The 26497-nt window shown below is 38.6% G+C and overlaps 1 protein-coding gene across 2 annotated transcripts; it reads left to right on the top strand.

Annotated features, from left to right (window-relative positions):
• The first annotated feature begins 26 nt into the window (after positions 1-26).
• Positions 27-25836, top strand: LACTB2 (lactamase beta 2). Of its 2 annotated transcripts, none has more exons than XM_035011321.1 (7): positions 27-215; positions 5213-5376; positions 11299-11425; positions 17452-17630; positions 20736-20884; positions 24499-24580; positions 25226-25836. In XM_035011321.1, the coding sequence occupies exons 1-7, from the start codon at positions 94-96 to the stop codon at positions 25267-25269; spliced, it is 867 nt and encodes a 288-aa protein (XP_034867212.1). In that variant the 5' UTR covers positions 27-93; the 3' UTR covers positions 25270-25836. The 2 variants fall into 2 exon arrangements, with proteins under 2 accessions (XP_034867212.1, XP_034867213.1); XM_035011322.1 differs by lacking the exon at positions 27-215 and adding an exon at positions 226-492.
• Positions 25837-26497: the final 661 nt, after the last annotated feature.

Genomic DNA, 26497 nt, shown 5'->3' with positions numbered 1-26497 from the left:
ACTGCCGGCCCCGCCCCGCCTCCTCCCCCGCACGGGCCTAATAACCAGTTCCGCGCTCGCGCCGACGCGCGCCGGCGGGCTGCAGAAGCAGATATGTCGGCTGTCCTGCAGCGCGTCGAGCGGCTGTCCAGTCGGGTGGTGCGCGTCCTGGGCTGTAACCCGGGACCCATGACCCTGCAGGGCACCAACACCTACTTGGTAGGGATCGGCACCAGGTAAACGTCCCCATTCCTCCCTAGCACACACCCCGGCCTGCGGGACCCACAGAGCTGGGGCTGGGACTACTGCTCGCCGGAAGCGGAGAGGCTGTGCGCCCATGCAACCTGGAGCTCAGCGTCCAGTCCGGGCCTGGCAGCCCCACCCAGGACCGCCCTGGGACGCCCCGATTCCAGGCCTCCCCCACATCACTGCAGAAATAATGAGGAAAGAGAAGCAAAACAAAACTTCCTGGTTTTGAAACCCAATTGACTTTGCCTAATGTTGAATGCCAGGGTGAGTGTTTAAGCTGTTGAGAAATCAGGATCGCCTGGAGTTAAAAATCCAGGAAAGCATTTACTTCGCTCACCTTCTGACTTTTCACCAGTGTTTTGCTCAGACTATAACTTGGCCTTCACAAAAGGGATTAATTGGGCTGAGGCCTTTTTCTTAACTCAGCAGCAGAGGGCAGGATTTTCTTGCTTCCAAATCGCTCGAGTCTGAAACACCAAGGATCCCCCTAGCACTTGGGAAAGAGGAGCGGACTGATTTTGGGTTTTGTTGCTATTGTGTAGCCTCATTTATTTTTGCAGATGGAATAACCTATCTGTATTTCTATTTTTCTCTTGTTCAGCTGCATTGTTTTAGTGTAATTATGCAGAAGTGGGGAGATGTGGTGTACTGCACCAATGTGCATTGAACAGTTTTTATATGCTTGGTCTTTAGTATGCCCTACACAATACAAAATAAAAATAAGATACAGTTCCCTTTAAGCATAAAATTTAAGTGTATATTTCAAGATGTGTTAAAATTAATATAACTGATTTCTAGAAAACAGTTTAATAGTAATTTTAGTTTTCATTTGAAGTATCTGCTGTATTTGCCTTTTTCCAGTAAATCAGAATTTTAGATGGAGCAGGATGCAGGAACTGGAAGTACTGAAGTCGGACAGGCAGAAGTTAGGTTCAGAATAAACAAGGCAGGATCAAGTAAGTACAGGAGCTTAGGCTGCCTCCAGAATCTAGGAGGATAGAGAATTCAACAGAAAAAATACTTTATATCTAGAGTAGAGTCCGTCTTGCCTGGGACTCCCACACCCCCAAAGTCCATAGGCGTTCTCTTCTCTATTCAGCGTGTCATGTTAAACTAGTTCTAATGTCAGTACCTATTATAAACATTGAATATAGTCAAAATTACCCTAAGAAGTCTCTTAGGAGGCACTGCGTTGGAGATCGTGTACAATCACAATAAGTTAGGTGCAGCCTGCTTTTTCTTCCAGCAATGAAGCAAATGGCTGGTTCTGTTTGAAAACCAGATGAAGTTGGCTTGCATTTAGGGGCCATGTTATATGAAAAATGCATACTGTATCTTTAAACACTAGAACCACATTCAGTGTAGCAAAGTGCTTGTGCTAAAAGAGACATAAAGAATCTGATGACTGAGGGAAGACATTCATGGTCTCCCACTTTACACTGCTTCCACTACCACTGGCATAAACTCATGGGATGGAGTGGCCAGTGGAATTAGTCATATGTGACATATATGTCATGAATACATATAGTTGAGCTAGAATAAGTTAATGTGTAGATGATGGTACTCTACTGTATAAAGTAGAAGTCAGGTGGCAAGAGATGAATATTGGGTCCAAGTAAGAGGTTCAGATATTGGTATCCACCTGTTCTGCTCAAAACAGTTTCAAGATCACAGGTGGCTCCTATATTACCAAATCCAATGGCATTTTTCCATTCCCATTGTATTTGAACTTCAGTACCTTTGACACTGTTGACCAATCCCTCCTTGATTTGCTAACACCACATTCTTCCTAGTTTACTCTTACCTCTCTGGCTGTTCTTTCGCAGTCTCCTTCATGGAATCAACCTCTTCACCTGATCTTTAAGTGTGTGAGTTCCTCAAGATGTAATCTTAGTCTGTCCTGTTCTCATGCTATATTCTCTACCTAGGTGATCTTTTCGACTTCCTTGGTGTCCAACTTCCTCTTCTGCTCAAGAAACTGTAAAAGCTGCAATTTTAACCTTTACTATCAAAATTGTAACTCCCTGGAGGCAAATAGTTTATCTTTAAATAGAAAAAGGCAGTCTAGTGTAGTAATTAGAGTTAAGACTCTATACTCTGATTACCTAAATCCGAATCCTAGCTTATGACTTTAGACAAGACAGTTGATTCTCTAAGCTTCAGACTCCTTATCTGTACCATGAGGATTGAATAGCACCCACCTCAAAGGATGTTATGAGGATTCAGTGAAATTTAAATGAAAAATCATATCAAAAGCACTTAACAAATTCTAGCATATGGAAAGCATACCATAATGTTAGCTGTTATTATCACTTCTTCCATCACAGCATCCAGACAACACTGGGTTCATGGTAGATGCTCAGAAAATACCTAATGATTTGCATCTTATAATGAATATAACACAGTATCTTGTACACGGTAATCATTTGTTAGAATTTGAACTGAACTTACTCAATAAACATTTATTGTGCCAGGACTGTTCTAGACAACTGGGGTTACATCAACAAACAATTAATGGTTCATTCATAGTAGCTCAGACTTGATTTTATCATCTCTTTTCTTCCTCCTCTTCCTCCTCTACCAGAATCGGGGGGTTGTTAATCTGAAGTCTATGGTCCCAAAAACGATATAATTCAGAGAGTTTGACCTTAGCTGGGGGGAAAAAATTATACCATTATTAATCTCAGACTGAAAATTAGCCTTTATTCAATCATGAATATGGACAACAAACCATAGTAGTAATAGCAGTACCTGTGATTTTTTTCTCTAATATTCTCATCGCATATTGCGATCATGATAGATACCTCAAAATGGTACGTATATTCATCTCCATTTAGAAACTATGATCATTGGGGAGCCTGGGTGGTTTAGTTGGTTAAGTGTCTGCCTTCAGCACAGGTCATGATCCCAGTGTCCTGGGATCAGGTCCCATGTCAGGTTCCCTGCTCAGCTCAGCAGGGGGCCTGCTTCTCCCTCTTCCTTGGCCTGCTGCTCTACCTACTTGTGATATGGGCATTGCAGTTAGAAAAGTGTGGAATCAAATATATCCTGTGCTGGAGTTCATGACTCTAGGCAAATTACGATATTACATATATGTCTAACTTGTCAAGGCCTCAGTTTCCTCATCTGTACAATGAGAGTAAAATCTCGGGATTGTTTTGATGATTAAATAAAAATAAAGCCACTACCTTATTTATTCATCCAACAAACATTTATTATCTAGTACATGCCACCGTCTAGATTCTGGCAAAACCAGACCAGGTTCCTTCCCCCGTGGAGCTTAAATTTGTAGGCTGTGGGAGGGTGTGGAGACAGGCAATAAATTAATAAACATGTAAATATATAATATGTCATATGGTAATAAGTCCTATGAAGAAAAAGCAACGGAAGATGGCTGGCAACATCATCAAAATTCATTGTGACCCAAACCACGTTTATCTCAAATTTGCTCCCTCCAGTGTTTTATAGTCTTGGTTAATGACACACCAGTCATCTCACCTAGAAACCTCAAAATCATCAATTTTTTTCCCTTCCCTTCCACATCCAGTTGTTTAAAAAAAAAATCCTGTTGATTGTGCCTCCTAAATGTTTTTTAACCATCTCCTCCTTATATTTCCACTGCCTACAGAACCTCATAATGCATTCATGGGCCAGTATATCCATCTAGTTTCCCTGTCTCCAGAAGGGACAGTTATAACTCTGTGTACTTGTAAAGTAGAGCCATTGCCCTGTGGAATTTAAGGTGTAGATAAAAGCCTGTGGACCACAAGGCCATTGTCCCCACCTCTCCACCCCACCCCCTCCCCCATGACAGGACAATTTGTTTTTATTGGCTGTGCGTCTCAGGGAATAGGGTTAGGGAAACAAACCATCCAATATAAAATAGCCATCCAGATACTTCGGGTCATATTTACCCCATTTGAATGTTCTGCAGAATGCCGTTTATCTGTCACTATTACTGTTGGTTTTCATAGGTCCCTCTCCCCACTTTCCACTAGAATGCAAACAGGATTTTTTTGTCTTGCAAGAAAGACATGGCACATAGTAGATAATTCATACAGTTATTAATGTATTACAGTATTAATGAGTGAATGACTGAGACTTTTCATCAAGACTAATCTTCCCTCCCCCAACCTGAATTAGGGAGATGTTATTGTGAAGCAGCCTGAATTAAAAAGTTTGTGAGTTGGTTCTTGAGGAGGAAGATGTCCCCCTTCTTTTTTAGTTCAGGAAAACTTTATAGGGAAAGACCATCATCCTGTGAAATAGTGAGGAAGGGCATACAAAGTATAAAGAAGGTTCAGAACCACAAGCAGAAAAATATAACTAATGGGTTGTCTAGGTAAAGAAATAAAGCAATTCAGACATTTCCCCATGCTTCCCTACTCCTTTCATTTTCACGTGGAAGGAAGCCAATGTAAAACTTTAGTAATAAGTTTTGTATGTAGCGCAGAAGACTAGGTTTCTTTAGGAATACCACTGAATCTAATTCTTTCATATCTATGAGACATTTGAGTATGTTGTAAAAGATCTCAGAGGCAGAGTGGATAAAAACACATATTCTAGAGACAGAATACCCAGGTTTGAATTCTGGTCTTGCCGTTTATTTGCAGAGTAACCTTGGGCAAGTTGTACAATGAAATACCTCGTTTAAATAGTTGTGATGAGGAACACAATTGTTAAAATACATAAGGTCCTTGGAATAGTGCCATATTTGAGTGCTGTATAAGTATTCAATATTATTGTGCCTTGAATTTGCCAAGTTCAGACTTACATGGAGCTATAAGATTTTTTCAAAAAACTTTTCTTAGATTACTATAGTGAAATATATTAAGGTGAAATATCATATAGCTGGTTTTCAAGCAGGTTGAAAGCCAAGCAATTTATGCAGTTTCTTAAATATAATATGAATTATCTGTGTGAGAAATATGCTACTATTAATTCTGTGTTCCAATTGTGTGATTATCATCCATTTAATTTTCAGGAGAATCCTCATTGACACTGGAGAACCAGCAATTCCAGAATATATCAGCTGTTTAAAGCAGGCTCTGACTGAATTTAACGCAACAATCCAGGAAATCATAGTGACTCATTGGCACCATGATCATACTGGGGGCATAGGAGATATTTGTAAAAGCATCAGTAATGGTAAACAGAAAACATTAATTAAGCTCTTTGAGGAAAACTGTGTTTTCAGAATAATTTATTTCTGTTACAGAAGTAAGTAAGCTAGTCAGTCATTTACTGAATACCTTATATACTTACATGGTACTTTTAGAAATTAATATACTTTTAATACTGCCCCCAATTTTAACAAAAGAGGAAAGGAAAAGTCCTATTTTCTATTTCAGATCTCTTATCCCTCTTATTTTTCCCTTTGCCAGGGATGAAGGTCAGTTTGAATTTTGTCTGTAGGAGTAGGAGTGATGATGGCTACTTCCGAGTTAATAATAACTAACCACTCTTGAGCATTTACTGTGTGCCAGGCACTGTGCTAAACGCTCTACGCGGGTACTGGGAGGTAGCTGCTGTTACTGTCCACACTCTAAACCTGATCTTAGGTCTTCCATAACTTTAAGGCAATTGCTATGATACACTAAAATGCTGGTGAAAGATCATTGTATTGATAATTCTCCGTCCCTGAAACCTATTCAGTACTGACACCTTACCGCCTCTCTCCTTATACCCCCATATTACCATCACACACATAGATTCATTCATTCCTTCCTTCCTTCCTTCAACAAATACTCAAGTGACCACTCTGTCCAGGCACTGTTCTTGGCACAAGGGATGTGGCAGTGCACAGAACAAAGACTCTGCTCTCATAAAGCGTGCTTTCTAGTAGGGAAGGTAAATGGTAAGTACGTAGTAGGTCAGATGGTGATAGGTGCTATGAAGAAAAATAAAGCTAAGTGAAGAAAAAGGGGAGAGAAAATAAAGTGGGGGAAGGGCAGTGGCTTGTATCTAGGGTGGATAGGGAGAAGAGAGTAAGCTATACAGGTATCCGAGAGGAGGCTATACCAGACAGAAGACATTGCAGGAGTAGAGATACTGGAATCGGGCTGTGCTTGGCAAGTTCGGGGCATATGAAGGACAGGAAGTCAGGAACATTCATTCACAAAAGGAACATACATACGCATTCAACTCGTGTTTTTAAATATTTTTAAATGTCTTCCTTTTAGGACTTGAGACTACAGTTGGGACACCAAAGTGTTATCAACCAAAGCACCCAATATCACCAGGCTGCCCATTACGAAAAACGCTCTAACCTCACTTTGTTACCCTCTTAACCTCCTTTCTTACAATCCTAGAGGACTATATGCCACAGGAAATCGTTATCTTTCAGTCTAACTTTTCCTCACCTTTCTCTTGTCTATCTACCAGTAAATTCTGTGAATTAAAAAACTATGCTGAAGGTTCTTGACTAGCTTTGGCCAACTCTTTTAGCATGAGTTTTAATTTAATGTTAAACATTTTAAATGTTTATGGCCTACTTTTTCTCCTTCATAAATCAACTTTATTGAGCTTGAATTGACATACATAAAATGTACCCATTTTAAGAGTATAGTTTGATAAACACCTTTGTGACGGATCCAGTCAACATAAAGAATACTCTCATGACCCCAAAAAGAGGTCTCCTGGTGCCTCTCTGCAATAATCCCTCTCTAGCAACCACTGATCTGCTTTATTTTACTATAGATTAATTTTGCCTTGCCACATAATGGAAGCATACAGAATCACTCTCTAGCTTCTTTCACACAGCATCATGTTTTTGAGATCACCTATGTTTCCGTAACAATAGTTTGTTCCTTTATTGCCAAGTGGTAATCCATGGTAGGACTATACCAGGATTTGTTTAACCATTCACCCGTTAATAGACACTTAAGCTATATATTTAAATTAAAAATTAGGGGCACCTGAGTGGCTCAATTGGTTAAGCGTCCGACTCTTGATTTCAGCTCAGGTCATGATCTCAGGGTCATGAGATCGAGCCCTGCATCAGGCTCCACGTTCAGGGAGGAGTCGGCTTTAGATTCTCTCCTCCTCCCTCTGCTCCTCCCCCTGCTCACACTCTCTCTCTCTCTCTCTCTCTTTCTCCTTCTCTCTCTCTCTCAAATAAAATCTTTTTTAAAAAATTTAAATCGTTTGGGTTCCATACAAAATAATGAATATTTGTATAATAGATTACCTGTTAGGTTGATTTAAAGAAAGCCAAGGAGAAATTTGACCCTGCTCTGTAGCCACTAAAATTTTAATACTTTGAGAAGTAGCTTGTTGACTTTCAATCTGAACTTTATTGAAGCTAGACCAGCTGCATACAGACCTTGAGTTGCTCAGCACTGAAATCGTGCAGAGGTTACCTTTCAGAACCTCCCAAGAGTCCATGTACTTCTTCATTCTCTAAATCCTTAATCGCTAGCATTCTTGTTCCATTTTGTTTTATTATTTTCTTTGCTCCAGATCGTTTTACTACTTAATTATTAGTATGGCAGAAACTTTTCAGCTGCTTTATGATGCTAACAACTTGTGGTTTTACAGGCAACACCAAAATTATGAATGCCAGTTATAAGATTTCTATGAGAAGATACAGCAACCTACTTTCAAAAGTTTAAGATATAATCAGTGTATAATTCCAGAACTCCCAGTGGCTGGCAGGAAGCCAGAATTTTACTAGACATGAGAACTGTATAGCCCCAGGCTGCCCCCAGTGTTTTTGGTTTGTTTTTGAGTAAATCTTACAAAATACATTTTTGTGATCATGATAGTTGTTATTTTGCAGCTGAAGTTGGATCTTTGCCATGTATTTCACATTCCGGTCCTAGGAGTCAAATGTTTGCTTCTATGCCATTCAATTAGATTGTGTTTTCATTAGAAAGTAGTATAAGCAGGGTGCCTGGGTGGCTCAGTTGGTTAAGCGACTGCCTTCGGCTCAGGTCATGATCCTGGAGTCCTGGGATCGAGTCCCGCATCGGGCTCCTTGCTCAGCAGGGAGTCTGCTTCTCCCTCTGACCTTCCTCCCTCTCATGCTCTCTATCATTCTCTCTCTCTCTCAATAAAAAAAAAAAGAAAAAGTATTATAAGCAATATCACATGTTTGTATCAGCTTCAATAATTAGCATTAAGAATAATGTTATAAGCCATTATTCAAACCTTTAACAAGTGACTGAGGGTTTCCTCCTGTTAAAATAATCATATGATAGAGACAAAGTAGATAAGTGATTGCCAGAGGCTGGTAGGAGGAGAGAAGAGGGAGTGATACAGTTGGGTAAAGGGTTTCTTTGAGGGGTTTGAAAATGTTACAAAATTAGATAGTGGTGATAGTTATACAGTTCTTTGGATATACTTTAAAAACACTGAATTGTACTCTTTGAAAGGGTGAATTTTATACTGTTGAGTTATATCTCCATAAGCTTTTATTAAACATAATAATAATTATTATATGATTGCTTTCAGCATGCCCTTCTCCCTCCTGCCTATACAGACTGTTACTGTGAGTAGGATATGTGTTTTCGTATTCGCACATAACTTTTTTTTTTTTTTTTTTTAAGATTTTATTTATTTATTTGAGACAGAGGGAATGAGAGACAGAGAGCATGAGAGGGAGGAGGGTCAGAGGGAGAAGCAGACTCCCTGCCAAGCAGGGAGCCCGATGCGGGACTCGATCCCAGGACTCCAGGATCATGACCTGAGCCGAAGGCAGTCGCTTAACCAACTGAGCCACCCAGACGCCCCCGCACATAACTTTAAAAACTGACACAGGTTATTTTATAGTATAACATTTGTTTTGTAATTTTGAGATAATGGTGAGTTTTTTGGGAGGAGTGTGTGCCGGAGGTCTCATAACTAGAAATATAATACCTCTAACTTCTTTACTAAAAGAAAAATTATACAGATTAAAAATAAACACATACCAGAAAACCTCCCCATCTCACTCCAGAATGAAGACAGCCTTATTATGTAATGCCAGTTCCCAGAATAGCATATTATTTTTTGCTCCAGCCTCTAAGATACAAAATAATGGAGTTTGGGGCTGGAGAGAGAAGGTCTAGTCCCAGTTGTTTTATTTTATTTTTATTATATTTGCAATATTTCTGTCTCCTTTATCTTCCATACTAGCCTGACTTCTGTGCCTTGTCAGTTTTTCTCTGAATGTCTTTTTCTCCCATATTTCCGTTGCTGTCATCTTAGTTCTAATATTCACATCCTTCCGGCTGAGTTATTAGTCACCCCCTCCTGGTGTTTCTGATCTCTCGCCCTCCAGTATCCCACCTAGAGCTGCCATATTGATCAACTAGTTAACACTATTTCATTTTCTTTCTAAAGAGTGTACAATGGTGCACATATGGTAGAGTTTAAATTCCTCTATTCCAGGGCACCTGGGTGGCTCAGTTGGTTAAGCATCTGCCTTCAGCTCAGGTCATGATCTCAGGGTCCTGGGATCGAGCCCCACATCAGGCTCCCTGCTCCGCGGGAAGCCTGCTTCTCCCTCTCCCACTTCCCCTGCTTGTGTTCCCTCTCTCGCTGTGTCTCTCTCTGTCAAATAAATAAATAAAATCTTTAAAAATAAATAAATTCCTCTATTCTATGAAAGGCAATTTAAGGCCTTCCATGATCTGAGCTCATCTAATCCCACTTTATCTCCACTTCTCAGCCAGTGTTTTGCATTGGACAAATTGGTAGCATACTTTGTTGCACGTATGCCACGCTCATTGTCATTTCTATGCTTTTCCTAATGCTGTTCCCCTTACCTACAAATCATTCTCTGTACCATTTCCCAAACCACTCATCTTGTAAGCCACACTTCAAGTTCTGTCATATTTGTGAATTTTTTCCTAATTGTTTTCCTTTCTCTAAACTACTATGGCTTTTATTAGCTGAATTGCCCATTTAGTATTCATTAAATGGTTCTTAGTATAGTTCTGTATTTATTTATTTGTAAGTTATATTTCCCCAACTGTGATAGTTTTTAAGCACTTTAATGTCACCATGCTTGTATTCACTGTATATAGTATACTTGGCACCCAGCTATCGATTGGTTAATTGATTTTCTTTGTGTCAGTGAGAGGTAGTATGGGTTAAATTTATTTTAATGGTTTAATATCTTTGTCCTGGGTTTGGGGCTTCCTTTCAGCATTCACAGAAAGAACATTATGCTATCATCCTTTTATTACTAAGTACTGCCATGATGCCATGACTTCTTTTACTATCTGCTAAGACTAGACAGAGAAACGTTCCCCGGTTCTGTATTGCTGCCTCTTCAACACCCATCTTGATATCAAAGCTAGCCGAGATTATGATGAACTACTTTCAAACTTTTATATAAAATAAGAGTGACTAGAACAAAAAGGTGTAGACCTAGAAGTGCATGAGAGAATAAAAAGCTCTTTTGTTGAGGTAGAAAAAATAGTTCAAATTCCAGAGATAGGCTGCTGTAACCCATCCCGTTTTCTCTTGTCTCTTTTTTTTAAAGATTTTATTTACTCATTTGAGACACAGAGATAGAGAGAGAGCATGAGCACTGGGAGAGGCAGAGGGAGAGGAAGAAGCAGACTCCCTGCTGAGTCAGGAGCCCGATGCGGGGCTCGATCCCAGGACCCTGGGATCATGACCTGAGCCGAAGGTAGACGCTTAACCATCTGAGCCACCCAGGCGCCCCTCTCTTGTCTCTTAATGTTAATATTTTTTGCAGTCATTCACAATGTTAGTTAGCTCTATGAAAGTTGATCTCTTATTTTTTTTTGTTTCCATAGAAAAATTTAAAGAGAGTCAACTTTTAATGAAATCAGATATTAAATATGAAATGACAAAAGTGCAAAATTGAACAAATAGGTAGACTGCAGACTTAGAGGAACAAAATCATGACTCGAGCTACAGTGTTACAAAAGCAAGGAGTTTGAAACAGGACAGAATAAAAATGGCTGAAATAAATTAATGGGGTAGAGAAAGGGCTTAATAAATTACTGTAAAAACCAAATACGAGAAAAAGATTAGGAGAGAAAGTTGATCTCTTAAAAGGCTGAATTATCACTTAAAATATGACTTAATATATTTTACATGTTTTGTTACTAGACACTGCATATTGCATTAAAAAACTTCCACGGAATCCTCCGAGAGAAGAAATTATAGGAGATGGAAAGCAACAATATGTTTATCTGGAAGATGGAGATGTGATTAAAACTGAAGGTGCCACTCTCAGGTCAGTAAATGTCCTTTAGCTAGGGAAGGGCAGGGGGAGGTTATGTATGTGTCTTATAAAAAGGGAGTAAAGGAAGATTTTTGAATATTTGCTTATATGAGTGAGGAATATCTCAGGAAGGATATATAAAAGATCTGATAACATGGTTACTCTGGAAAGAAAAACCAGGTTGCTTGAGAAATAGGAGAAAAGAAAGACTTTTCACTCTACCCTTTTAAAATTATTTGTTTGAATTATATGATTACCATTTTTTAAATAAAATTTAAATTAAAAAATAAATTAGCATTTCCTGTTAGGATGGTTTAGGGCTCTACTCATCAGTTAAATTCAGGACTTTCTCATGCTCTCAATTCCAAAAGATGACCTAAAGTAAATACATTTTAGGCCAGACCCCTAATCTCCCATGACCTAAGTGAGGTCGAAAAGTTGTTTCAAACTCAGTAATTTTAAAACTGAACTACTTAGGTTTCTCCTCTGTCCCCCATAATCTACTTGCTTTCTGACTTCAGAACACCTACTGCTCTCAGCACTTAAGATTTTATTTTTTCTTCTAAGATAGAAGCTGGTTCCACTTCACCTTTATCACTCCCCCTTTTCCTGCCCACCACATCTAATTGTGTTAGATTTTACCTTAAAAATACTGGTCCATACTGTCCCTTTTTCTTCATGTCCACTACCATTACTTCTTGTTTAATATTCCTGTCTCCAGGCTTCCCTTTCCAGTTCATACCCCGTGTCACTTGAAACCTTGAATAACTCTCATTGCATACAAGATCATGTTTATTCTCCTTACCATGTTGCTATCTGGCCCCAAACCACTTTTCTGGTCCAATTTCCTACCACTGCCATTGTAAACACAATTAGCCATATCCAAATACCTGGACACGTTACGTATGTTCATGCCTTCGCTCATGCCCCACCCCCCTTTACCAGGTAGGCATCACGGCTTTCCCCCTACTGTCTCCTTCATAAATTCTTACCTATTCATTCTTCAGACTTCAGTTCACATGTTACTTACCTCAAGAACCCTTTCCAGGCAGAATTAACTGCTCCCTCCTCTGACTTTTTTTTTTTTTTTTTTAAGATTTTATTTATTTATTAGAGTGTGAACGAGCGCGAGGGAGGGAGGGAGGACAAGCTAAGGGGGAGAGGCAGAGGGAGAGGGAGAAGCAGATTCCCCAGTGAGCAGGGAGCCTGATGCGGGGCTTGATCCCAGGACCCAGGCACCCCTTTCCTCTTCTACCTTTCGTATAACTTTTATTATTTTATCATAGCACTTATTAAATTGTATTGTAATCTAAGTCTGTAAGTAGGTATCTCCATAAAAGGTAATCAACCCCTTAGGTTCACAGTATTAGTTAATGCCAGTTGCTGTAGCAAACCGACCCCAAAATGTATAATGGTTCATACATGAAATAAGTTTTCCTCCCAGTTACATAACATCCAGGAAAGGTTCCTGACTATCAAGTGGCCCTGCTGCAAATAATGTTTCAGACACCTTCCATCTTGTGATTCTACCGTCCTCAATAGTTGGTTTCAAGGTCGCTTTGTTCACCTCAGTCAGTCCAGTGGGTGACAGAGAGGGAGCATGGAAGGGATCTTTCACGGGAGGCTTTCACAGACCAGACCTTCTGTTGCATTGGCTGTAAATTCAGTCATAGGCCACCCCAGGCTGGGAAGAAGAGTTGAACTTCATGCCCAGGAAAAAGAGGAAGGAGGTTTGATGATAAGTTAGCTATTCTCTGATACACGGCAGATGCCAGATTCATCTTCAGATCCTCAGTCCCTGGCACATAGAAGGCACTGAATATTTATCCAACATGTAGTAAATATCTACAAAGAGGGGAGTAGATTAGCAGGTGAATGAGAAAGAGAAGATGAAGAACTGGGTATCCATGCCCCCTTTTCGTTCCCTTTTTCCTAGTATGCTATCGATTTGTAAATTTAATTTATAAACCCAACTAATTTCTGGGTAATCTTCTTAAAATGTTCTTGTTGGAAATACGATGTGTCTCCTATAATTTGTTCATGATGCCAAAAGATAATAAACATTACATAACTAATTCTTCAGAGAGTATTCTTGACAATATTGAATTTCCCCCATCACACATTAAAGATCTATCTCAAAGGCTTGGGAATCACAGTACTAGTTTATTAGTTATCACAGAATCATGGATATTAGATCTATACCTAATTTGCAGATTAAGAACATTCGGCCCTTGGTAGTTAATTACCACCCATCTGCCATAAACAGCCAATATATTTTAAGCTTTTTAAAAAAAAAAAAAGATTTTATTTATTTATTTGAGAGACAGACACAAGCAGGAAGAAGGGGCAAGGGGAGAGGGAGAAGGACAAGCAGACTCCCCACTGAGCAGGAAGCCCAATGTGGGGCTCAATCCCAGGACCCTGGGATCATGACCTGAGCTAAAGGCAGATGCTTAACTGACTGAGCCACCCAAGCTCCCCTATTTTAAGCTTTTTATTAAAGTATACAAAAAGAAAAGTGTGCATATCATCTGTGTGCAATGTGGTGAACTATTACAAACTGAACAAATCATTTAAGCAGCTTTCAGATCAAGAAACAACAACATCAGGGGTGCCTGGGTGGCTCAGTTGGTTGAGCATCCGACTCTTAGTTTCAGCTCAGGTCATGATCTCAGAGCCATGAGCTCGAGCCCCATGTCGGGGTCTGCACTCACCATGGAGTCTGCTTAAGGCTCTCTCTCCCCCTACCTCTGCCCCTCCCCACTCTGTCTCTGTTTCTGTGTGTGTCTCTATCTAAAATAAGTCTTTTTAAAAATGACTTAGTAAATAACCTTTTCACAAAAATAAATTATACTAGAATTTGAATAAAACATTTAGTTTACTGATGACAGATACTTTCCAATTTCCATTTTTATAAAGTCAGTAAAACCCAATTGTTTTAAATATTAACAAGAAGATTCATCATTAAGCAAAAGTTCCATAAACAGAAGGTTAAAATATACTTAAGTCCTCAAGTATTTGATGTCCAGTTGATCTGGTCTGTTTGCCAATTTGGGGGGGGGGGGGAATACATTAGCGATAGGGACAATACCCACCAAGAACCCTTTAGTAAAAAAAGTAGGAAGCAGATTTTTCAGTAGGATTTGATTGAATATAACCTTCAAGAATTTTCTAGTGACCTAAGTCCCATTTTTCAAAAGTCAGTCTGACAGCTTTTGTTGACTGTTCTAAACCTTGTAAGGGAGCCATCTTTATAAAGTCTACTCTTATCACAGAAGTGGCAGAACTGGATAAATGTGCCACCTGATGAATGGGGAGGCCACAGCTGCAGTTCCTCTGATCTTTAGCAAAGCACCTCTGATGTCATCTCCTTTTTTCCTCCTGCCTATGTGAAGTGAATTTTAATACAGTTTTTATGCAGATTAAAGCATTAGCTACCCAGGTGACTGGAGAATTAGAATTTCTGATCCCCTCATTTAAGAAATCTATTGCCTTGGTTATCAAAGAAAACCATTACTGAGGTCTGGAGTTGGAGGAGGGGGTACAAATAAAGGATGCACTGCAAGCACATCAATGGATAAGACAGTCTGCAGACTCTGAAAAAGAGTGGTTCTCCACATGAGTTTTTGTAGATTGAAAAATATTGGGGGTCTGTTTGTAAACACATTGTATGTGTGATTGTTCGTAAGATTGTCCGTGAGATATGAGACACACCCACACCCACATATTCTTAGTCATGGAAATATGCCTCCTGAAATTATTTTCATGTAACATTGAATACTTTCATCAATAGGTTGCAACAGGTTTAATCAAACAAAAGAGATGTCTCCATATCACATTTTACTTTCCCTTTTCCAGAGCTGGAGCCAGCCATGTCTGCAAGAAGCCCTGGTTTCTTTGAGTGGGAAATGGTATTTCAGTTCCCTCCAGAACTAAGTGTCAGGTGTGCTCATGACTACTGGAGTATCATTACTTCTGGGCCTTTTATAGAGCTAGGAAAAAAATGAAATGATGAATTCATAAGGATTCCTCAATTCAGATGAGAACCCAGAACCTTAATTCCCTCATTCATACATTTTTTTCCCTTATCCCACAGTAAAAACCTTGGTTGTCAACATCAATTTATTGTTTATACTCTTGCGCAGTAAACACAAAATAGTTTCAGAAACACAGTAACCAGTAACACTGCCAACAATAAACCTATTAAGTAAAGTTCAAAATATCTTTCTACTTCTTTTAAACTTAAGATACATTCTATTAAGGATATATAATCTTAGTATTTAAAAATTATTTGAATTAATATTAGCATGGCTGTGTTAATCTATCCCGTATATAGTAAGATTCATTTCTTTCTGTATTCAGTGTTAACATTTTCTTTCGTTTTTTTAGTTTTATGTTTATATATTTACATAGCTCAAAAGTTAAAACTAATAAAGTTACAAGAGAAGTCTTGCTTACATCTCTGTTCCTTACATCCCATCTGCCTACCCCTACAGGCAGTTATAATTCATTAGTTTTTTATCTTCCCTTTGTTTTTGCAAAAATAAGGAAATATATACATATACATTTTTATTTCCCCAGCTTTTTTTTTTAAGATTTTATTTATTTATTTTTTTTAAAGATTTTATTTATTTATTTGACAGAGAGAGACACAGCGAGAGAGGGAACACAAGTAGGAGGAGTGGGAGAGGGAGAAGCAGGCTCCCCGCAGAGCAGGGAGCCCGATGCGGGACTCGATCCCAGGACCCTGGGATCATGACCTGAGCTGAAGGCAGTCGCTTAACCAACTGAGCCACCCAGGCGCCCTATTTCCCCAACTTTCTTATACAAAAGAGCAACTATAAACATTCTTTCATGCTTTGTTTTGATTTGTTTTAAAGAGAAAAGCACTTGTTAGCATTTAATGAACATCCCTCCCCCGTGGCTTCAGGACCCAGCCCCCACACACACCCATGGATTTTCTGCTCAGTTCTTCTACTGTCCTGTCTTCAGGATGACAGGCTGTTTTAGGAGCTTTCCCTTCCCCAAAACTTTGTAGTAGCCTGATCATACCACATCAACGATAGGAGCAGCTCCAGTCAGGCACACCGGCCTGTGTGTCTCAGAGGTCCGAACCCCAGGCCAAACACGCCACCCTGCCCTGAGGCCCACCTTGTGTGGCCTGGAAGACTGAACTAAGGTCAGGGGTGGGTAGTTGGGGTGCAACACAAGCACAGCTCGCAGCCTGCCCCAGCAACAAAGCAGAGGCACGAAAAGAACCATGCTTGGTTGTTTTTTACCACTTACCAATATATGCTGCAAATGATTCCATATCAGTTCACAGAGATCTTCATCATCTTTTTGATGGCTGCTGCATCATACTCCATGGTATGGTTGTACCACAGTGTGTCCATAGTGTCCAATCATGGGTATCTGGGTTGTTCCTGTATTTTCTTATAAATAATGTAATGAATAATTTATATATGTATTTTGTATTTGTGAACGTGTATTTTCAGGGTAAATTTCTAGCTGTGGGACCAGTGGGTCAAAGGGTTATGTAATTTTGTTAGAAAATGCCAAATTCCCCTCCACATGTGCTATTACCGTTTTGCTCTCCCCACAGCAACTTACGAAAGTACTTTTTTCTCACAGTCTTGCCACAAAGTATATTGTAAAATAAACATGTATGCAAAGAAAATTGAAAAAAAAAGTTTTTAAATAGTAAAAGCACTGTCTCTGAGTAGTGGAATGATTGTGAATTCATATCTCCTTTAAGTATTTTCCTTTCTGTTTTCAAAATTTGCTGTAATCGGTGCATGCTTATTATTTATAAAATAAAAAAAGGTGGGAAAAGTATTGAATTTGTACTTCAGAGTAGGAAATCTGATTTAAAGGAGCAAATTTTCTGATGATAATTTCTGTGGGCCACAAGAGGAGGAGTTTTTTAACCTATTTGACATCACTTATTTGTGTCATATCCAGAGATAAGGCTGGAGAATAATTTCTTCTAAGCCTAAGAGTTTCTGATTTTTACTATTTCTTCGTTTCCTTTTAACCAGAGTTATACACACACCTGGCCACACTGATGATCATATCGCTCTACTTTTAGAAGAGGAGAATGCGATCTTTTCTGGAGATTGCATCCTAGGGGAAGGAACAACTGTATTTGAAGACCTCTATGATTATATGAACTCCCTAAAAAAGCTATTGAAAGTCAAAGCTGATATTATATATCCAGGTGGGTAGTTGCTTAAATCTAGCAAACCATTTGTGTGAAATGAGGAAGAAGGTTCATTTTGGTTTGTCCCTGTGTGTGTGTGTTCTTTATGTTTTCAGGGTTTGAAGAGCTACCCATAAAGTGCTTCTTTAAATTATGCCCCTAGGGGCACCTGGGTGGCTCAGTCATTAAGCGTTTGCCTTCAGCTCAGGTCGTGATCCCAGGGTCCTGGGATCGAGCCCCGCATCGGGCTCCCTGCTTGGCGGGAGGCCTGCTTCTCCCTCTCCCTCTCCCCCTGCTTGTGTTCCCTCTCTCACTGTGTCTCTCTCTGTCAAATAAATAAAGTCTTAAAAAAAAAAAGCTGGAGAGTTAGGGGTGCCTGGGTGGCTCAGTCGGTTGGGTGACTGACTCTTGACTTTGGCTCATGGCTCAGGTCATGATCTCAGGGTTCTGCAATCAATCCCCACATCCAGCCTCGAGCCCCCACCCCATCCCACATCCAGCCGGCTCTGCACTAAATGGAGGATCTGCTTGAGATTCTCTTCCTCCTTCTTTGCCCCTCTCCCCTCCCCCCCCGCCCCTGTGCTCACGTGCTCCCTCTCTCTCCAAAATAAGTAAATAAATAAAATCTTTTTTTAAAGGCTGAGAGTTATATTAATTTATAAAGATATAAGGTGTTATTTTTTAACATCTTTACAGCTATTAATAGAACTGTTAAACAAAAGAAATAAATTTACATGGGAATCAGAGAATGTTTTTCATTCCACAAGGTATCTTCACTTTTGTTAATTATTAGATTTCTGATGTGGGCCACATTTTAGCCGTGAACTCTGAGCTTTAGTTTTTTAACTCACACTACTGAAATATCAGTAGCTTCCATGTCAACTCTAAAGCTGTATATTAATTTCACTTCTCCAGAAAAAGAAACCTGTTTTAGTATCTCAGCTGTCACACACTGCTCTGCAGTATGAATCTCCCTTCCATCCTAAAAGTGGAGAAGGATAATAACACTCAACAAGAGGGCCCAGAAGGAAAAAGAAACTAGGTTACCTAATTTTTTAAGTCCTTCTAACTTGTTCCTAACCAGAGCCATGGAAAGCTCTGTAAATAGAGTGTCTCCAATACCCTTATATTCTCTCATGAGTTTCTATCCCACTGAGGGGATAGGAAACAGAGTAGAGCTGGACATTTGGATTAATATGACACCAGAAGAATGGAAGCCGACAGCTGTTTTTATTTTTTTTTATTTTTTGGGTGTATTTGAATTTTTTTTAATTTTTTATTGTTATGTTAATCACCATACATTACATCATTAGTTTTTTTTTTTTTAAGATTTTATTTATTTATTTGAGAGAGTGAGAATGAGAGAGAGAGAGAGAGCATATGAGAGGGAGGAGGGTCAGAGGGAGAAGCAGACTCCCTGCTGAGCAGGAAGCCTGATGCAGGACTCGATCCCGGGACTCCAGGATCATGACCTGAGCCGAAGGCAGTCGCTTAACCAACTGAGCCACCCAGGCGCCCCTCATCATTAGTTTTTGATGTAGTGTTCCATGATTCATTGTTGGCGTATAACACCCAGTGCTCCACGCAGTACGTGCCCTCTTTAATACCCATCACCAGGCTAACCCACCCTCCCACCCCCCTCCCCTCTAGAACCCTCAGTTTGTTTCTCAGAGTCCATAATCTCTCATGGTTCATCTCCCCTTCCGATTTCCCCCTCTTCATTTTTCCCTTCCTACAATCCTCTCTTTTTTTTTTTTTTTTTTTTTTAACATATAATGTATTATTTGTTTCAGAGGTACAGGTCTGTGACTCATCAGTCTTAGACAATTCACAGTGTTCACCATAGCACATACCCTCCCCAGTGTCTATCACCCATCCATCCCATCCCTCCCACCCCCCACCACTCCAGCAACCCTCAGTTTGTTTCCTGAGATTAAGAATTCCTCATATCAGTGAGGTCATATGATACACCAACAGCTGTTTTTAAAGAGAAGAGAGTACATGTTTGATGCACTCACGCTGAATGAAGCAAAGCTAATGAGAGGCTGCCTAGTAAAGGTTCTTAGAGTGTTTGCTTTAATGAACCCAGTGAACTGGCTTATTGGCACAGCAGGAGCTTGTGGGTAAATTATGTTCTGTAGCCACAGCCACCATATATTAAAGCCTGTCCAGTGCTGTGCAGGGACCTTTACAGTGTTGTCCTCACAGAAACCCAGTGAAGCAGGTAGTGGTATCTTCATTGCACGGCTGAAGAAACAAGCTCAGGGATTCAGACTTTCATGGCCCCATACAAGTAAATGATTGTCAATATTCTAACCAAAGCCCATGCTCTTCATATGATAACAGTCTGCTTCTGAATACATTGTACTCAAATATTTTAAACATCCTCTTACCGACTTATGTCATATGTTAATTTGTACTGTTTTAAAGAGCAACTAGACTTTAATATAGCTTAATCTGGGTTGTCAACATTTCTGAATTACTAGCTTATACATAAGATTCTTAAAGTTCTACTGTGGTTTTTGTGAATTTTTAATAGATCTGAGTCACTTACATGAAGCTACTTTTTACAGTCCCCTTTTCAATCTCTTATATAAGTGTGGCATAGTGGTTAAGAGCATAGAATGATTAAAAGCTCTCAAGTCAGAACTCCAGCTCCATCTCTTCTTCACCATGTAACTGTGGGCAAGTTATTTGCCACTCTGCCCCCCATACCTCAGCTTCTGCTGTAAAGAAGGGATAATAATAGTTGCTACCTCATTGGACTCTTAGAAGAATAATATATATTAAGCATTTAGAACAGTGCCTGGCAAATAATGAGCACTCTGTAAGTATTACCTATCATTACTCTTGTGGTTACTATTTTTATTGTTAAATGTTTATTCTTTATTTTTAATGTATATAATAACATTTCACACAGATTTTATTTGATATAATTCTGTTTTTGGCATTGTATATAATTTTTAAATCTCTTCTAACTGTATGGTTTTCCAAATAATTCATATTTGTTATAAGTATGCTTTTTCAATACATCATATGATTATTTTTAAATAGAACAAATTAACTTCATTTATACTTGATATTTTTATTCTGGTTGAAATAATTTTTATAATTCTAATTCAGGACATGGCCCAGTAATTCATAACGCTGAAGCTAAAATTCTAGAATACATTTCTCACAGAAATATCCGAGAACAGCAAATTCTTACATTGTTTCGTGATAATTTTGAAAAATCATTTACAGCAATGGAGGTTGTAAAAAACATTTACAAGGTAATTTTCATTTATCTTATTTGTACATAGCAAGTTTTTTTTTTTTTTTAAGATTTTATTTATTTATTTGACAGAGACAGACACAGTGAGAGACAGAGACAGACACAGGGGGAGTGGGAGAGGGAGAAGCAGGCCTCCCGCCAAGTAGGGAGCCCGATACGGGGCTCGATCCCAGGACCCTGGGATCATGACCTGAGCCGAAGGCAGACGCTTAACAACTGAGCCACCCAGGCGCCCCCACAGCAACAGTTTTATTAGAATAATCTTTGTAGTAGACTATAGGTATGGTAAATTTATTACATCCCAGAACAGAATAAGTCTGTTAATTTTATAAGTAGTGCTGCTTGTATAAATTTGAGATCAGCAATCTCAACTTTCTAGAACACGGAAGTTAAACAAATAAAAACGGACCTGGAGAACCAAAAAGAAACATTCCAAGCTATAATTAAACCTTATAGACTTCATCTTGCAAGAGAGACCATTACCAACATCCTTATGATTAAGTTTTATAATGATTTATGTATTATTGTAGCCATCTTAATGATTGGTGTCCTAGCCCATAGCGAGTGAGACAGGTGATCTGCTAGAGACATACTGGGTTAATAGCAGTGAGAAGTAGTAGCAATGCCTAACAAGGGAGAAGAAAGAGAAAGCACGTGTAAAAGAACATGAGTAGAATAACTTAGTATATAGAGGAAAAAAATGCCCTCGGCTCCAGTGGTCTCTGAGTAAATATATAACAGCACTGTGGGGCAGTCGATTAGTATAATTTAGTTTTTCAGCAAATGTTTATTAGATGTCTGCTGTGTGGATAGTATAGAGGTTAAGAATGCAGGCTCTGCAAGATGTCCATCGACAGATGAATGGATAAAGAAGATGTATATATATATACAATGGAATATTATGCAGCCATCAAAAGGAATGAGATCTTGCCATTTGCAACGACGTGGATGGAACTGGAAAGTATTGTTGAGTGAAATAAGTCAAACAGAGAAAGACATGTATCATATGATCTCACTGATATGAGGAATTCTTAATTGTAGGAAGCAAACTGAGGGTTGCTGGAGTGGGGGGTGGGGTGGGAGGGATGGGGTGACTGGGTGATAGATACCGGGGAGGGTATGTGCTCTGGTAAGCGCTGTGAATTGTGCAAGACTGGTGAATCTCAGATCTGTACCTCTGAAACAAATAATGCAATATATGTTAAGAAAAAAAAAAGAAGAAGAAGGTAGCGGGAGGGGAAGAATGAAGCGGGGGAAATCGGAGGGGTAGACGAACCATGAGAGACGATGGACTCTGAAAAACAAACAGGGTTCTAGAGGGGAGGGGGGTGGGAGGATGGGTTAGCCTGCTGGTGGGTATTGAGGAGGGCACATTCTGCATGGAGCACTGGGTGTTATGCACAAACAATGAATCATGGAACACTTCATCTAAAACTAATGATGTAATGTATGGGGATTAACATAAGAATAAAAAATAAATAAAAATTTAAAAAAAAAAAAAAAAAAAAGAATGCAGGCTCTGGAATAAGATTACCTGGATTTAAAAATCCTCACTACCAGAGTACCTGGCTGGCTCAGGCAGAAGAGTGTGCTGACTCTTAATTTTGGGGTCATGAGTTCAAGCCCTATCTTGAGTATAGAGATTACTAAAAAATAAATAAAAGAAAAACACTTCCCACTACTACAACCTGTACCGCCGTAAGATACGTGAGACTGTAAAGATGAGCTTGAAAAGTACCTAGGGCCAATTGTAATTAGTAAAGAACTTTAATGTTCCATTGGCCCAAGTTATCAAAAAACAATCATATACTCAGTCTGCTTTGTTTTAAAAGGAAGGGATGAATGGTTAAAATGGCTAAAGATAAAAAGTGCCATTGGCAAAGGGGTAATATAAATATTTAAATTCTGTGAAAGAGTTCATTTCCTCATAATACTAGAATATAGCCACGCTAGACTATACATTGGTACATTGGGGTTTTTTTTTTTTTTCCTAACTTAAGTACAGCAGAACTCTAAATCACCCTCCCAGATGAGTCATCGAGCAATTGTCCATCCCTTAAAAATGCTGGTTCTGCATTCAGAGTGTATTCACTATATTCACTGTATTATATGTGTCAAGTACCTGTTGCATATAGAATGGCATAGGTATTATAGGGAGATTTACTCATTCAAATTTACTGAATGCCCTTCCTGTGCCACACGGTGGACCAGGTACTAAGATACAAAGATGACTACAGATCCCTACCTTCAAAGAACTCATAGTTTAGTGACGACAGACATGTTCAACAGATGATTGTAATACTATCATTTTTTGAGTGCCTGATTGTGTGCTAGACACTGTACTCATTGATTTACACTTACAAATGTAATTTGAGGCCCTTAATTCATACACCTCGAATTTTCAATACATAAAGATACAATTATTCCAATTTAATAGACTTAAAAAAAAAATCTGACTCAGAATGTGTGAGCTAAGTAACTTCCAAAGACACACAACTAGCAGATGTCACATACTCAAAAGTGAGATGTCAGATACTCAGATCGTGGTTTTTTTTAATCATACCAGCCTTCCTGTAAGACCTCTACACAGTATATCAGAGCATAAAAGAAAGAGGAATAAATTTCACCTGATGGAAGATGCAGGGTATCGAGGCTTGTCTGGAAAAGCTTTAAAAACTTATTTAGTTGAGTCTTGAAGAAGCAAGCATTTTCCAAGCCAAAGTACAGGAGAAAAGAAGTCATTCTAGACAGAAGGAAAGACATGCTCTGCAAGTAATAAAAGAGCATTGTATATGTGAAAACCCACAAAGAAACTGCGTGTGACTGGAGCACAGAATGCATATGTGAATGGTCCCAGGAAAGGAGTCCCAGGAAATGAGGCAGGAAAGACAGGCATGATCACACAGAAGCCTTATAACAAATAGGGGCTTTATCCAATAACCTGGGCATGACCACTCAAGGATCTTAGGTGGAGGATTCACTAATTAGATCTAGAAGATCACAGTGGTGGATATGGCACTGGAGCTTAAGAGAGGGCTTGGGGTTGGAAGTTTATATTTGGGGAACATTAACGTGTGATGTTGCTGTGCTAAGTTGGTTGAGTAAGAAGTGAGTCAACAATACAACTCAATGTAAGTACACATGAATTTAAGAGAAGTCTAAGGAAGTTTCGAGATGAAAACTAAAGGATGACAGAGGTAGGATAACCAAGGGAAATGTACAAAGATATTATCATGTAACCCAGTAAATAAACCATAGGGCCAATGGTCCATAGCATCATCAAAACTAGAATAATTTTTAGGCATTCATTCATAAAATACAGAGTTCCTACTATGTGCCATTTGCTAAGCACTGGGTATATGGTAAAGAACAAAACCAACACTGTTACTGTCCTTATGGACCTTACAGGCTATTTTATGTATAGGGATATAGATAAAAATAGAGTGGCCTAAAGCAAGACACATACAAGGTGAAATCATTTTGATTATTCCTATATAAAAATGTATTTAAGTTAAAATTTTCCTTTTGTTGCATGTTTTAATTGTTTCAACAAGATTAACTCATTCTTTTTTAAAAAAGAAATGTCTTCTTGCACTCTCGTTTTTCTTTTAGACTATTCCTGAGCATTTATATAAAATGGCTGAACGTAATACCTTGCTTCACTTGAAAAAATTAAAAAAAGAAGGAAAAATATGTAAGTATACTTCCAAATTTCAATTATTTTATTACCAGCATTTAAAATATTCTTTTTTTACAAAACTAGTTTGCTTTTAGGAAAAACAACAACCACCAGAGTCCTTCCTTGAACGTCACTGTAAGATGGAGAAACAAGCACTAGAAAGGGTTAGTAGTGAAAGGCCAGTGGACCACAAATTGGAACCTAAAGCTCCCACAGGAATTAGAATTTTGCTTAGGGGTTGCAGTTCTTACCCACCAGAACTACAATCAAAGGCATGTAACGGGAAGATAGCCTCTCTTCTCCCGACCACAAAGAATTTCACACGCATAAGGTTTGGGAACAGCCAGACGTTTTAGCAGTAGTAAAGGTAGTAAACTCAAAAATATTAAAGCAGTAATTCTATAAGTGTTTACTCGTGTTAGATTAATTCATCAAATTAACAATCTTTATAGAAATTTAATCCTTAAAATCAAGAAGCTCAAAACTTTTTTGTGTAGAAGCTTCAGCAATGCTTTTATATGTACAAAAAAATACCACCTTTATATTAAGCAACAAAATTATTTTAGGAATTAATGCTTTTTCTAGCCACAGAATAACTTAAAATCCATTATATTTGCTTATCTGTTGTTAAATTTTCACTCTTTAATTTTCTTTCCACAGTTAGCAGCACGGATCCCGAGAAGAAATGGAAAGCTAATCTTTAGTTTCAGATTAATGAAAGCTTCTGTTGGCTTGTTTTATTTTTAGAGAATGGTATGTTTTCTTAACTATAATTATTTACAGGGAATATAGAGTATAGAACATTGAAAATAATCCTAAATATACTTTAAAATAATGTCTTATTTCGTCTAAAATATATATTACACTTTACATGTATAATATAGGTCGCTTATCTAATCTGAATGGTATAACATTTTACCAAAAATTCAGAATCCAACAGTTTATCCATGTTCAACAGATTTATGGTTACTTTAAAAATAATAAAATTTATATAAGTTAAACTGGGTATTATTCTTGGAGATTAGTTATCTGTTACAAATGGCCAATAGTATTTCTCCAGCTGCTTCAGTTAACAGCACAGATTTCTGTGTAATCCTTCTTTACATCTGCAGATAACAGCTTTGTTTTCATGTTTCTATCAATTGTATTATGATTTTGCTTTAGTTCTATAGCTCTGTATCCTGTATATTTTTTTATAATGGTATCTCACAAATGATTCATGAACATCAACTTACAGTAATTGAAAAATATTAAATTCCTAATTAAAAGCATTATATAATAATTATTTCTGTAATCCATTAGTACAACTAACTTACTTTCCAAGTTTAGATTTTAGTATATAAATAGCTATCATATATATGAATTATATACCAAAAATTTTTTTTTTAATTAGAGGATTTATAAGACAGGGCATTTTATATACAAGTAGTGTTCTTAAATATAGGAGTTAGGTTCTCAGGGTAGCCCAGCAATGCTTATTTAACCCACAAGGTTGCCAAACTGCAATACTAAAATGAGCTCAGAATCCTGAGAATGTCCTTTTTTTAATTCTTCACTAAAGGTAAAACTTTAAAAATTTTTCTTAAACTTTCTTTGACATCCTCACCTTTTTCTGCCACTTTTCCCAAGGTCCCTAGGATTTTCATACTATCGTAACACTTGTTTTCATGCCATAGAGACCTGTTGTGTTCCTGAAACCATTTCATATTACAAAATAACTCTGAACAACAACAATAACTCCATTCAAAAATGGGCAAAGGACTGGGGCGCCTGGGTGGCTCAGTTGTTAAGCATCTGCCTTCGGCTCAAGTCATGATCCCAGGGTCCTGGGATCGAGCCCCACATTGGGCTCCCTGCTCAGCGGGAAGCCTGCTTCTCCCTCTCCCGCTCCCCCTGCTTGTGTTCCCTCGCTCGCTGTGTCTCTCTCTGTCA

Source organism: Mirounga leonina, unplaced genomic scaffold (assembly GCF_011800145.1).
Source record: "Mirounga leonina isolate KUSES-001 unplaced genomic scaffold, KU_Mleo_1.0 Mir_165, whole genome shotgun sequence".
NCBI classification, from domain to species: domain Eukaryota; kingdom Metazoa; phylum Chordata; class Mammalia; order Carnivora; family Phocidae; genus Mirounga; species Mirounga leonina.
This window is presented reverse-complemented; position numbering and strand designations above follow the sequence as displayed.

What these genes read in the sequence shown, in the direction of transcription:
- LACTB2 (XM_035011321.1), top strand. Translation starts at nt 94, where the DNA reads ATGTCGGCTGTCCTGCAGCGCGTCGAGCGGCTGTCCAGTCGGGTGGTG. An exon ending in TTGGTAGGGATCGGCACCAG is followed by an intron (nt 216 to 5,212) that starts GTAAACGTCCCC and finishes TTTAATTTTCAG; the next exon opens with GAGAATCCTCATTGACACTG. An exon ending in AAAAAAAGAAGGAAAAATAT is followed by an intron (nt 24,581 to 25,225) that starts GTAAGTATACTT and finishes TTCTTTCCACAG; the next exon opens with TTAGCAGCACGGATCCCGAG.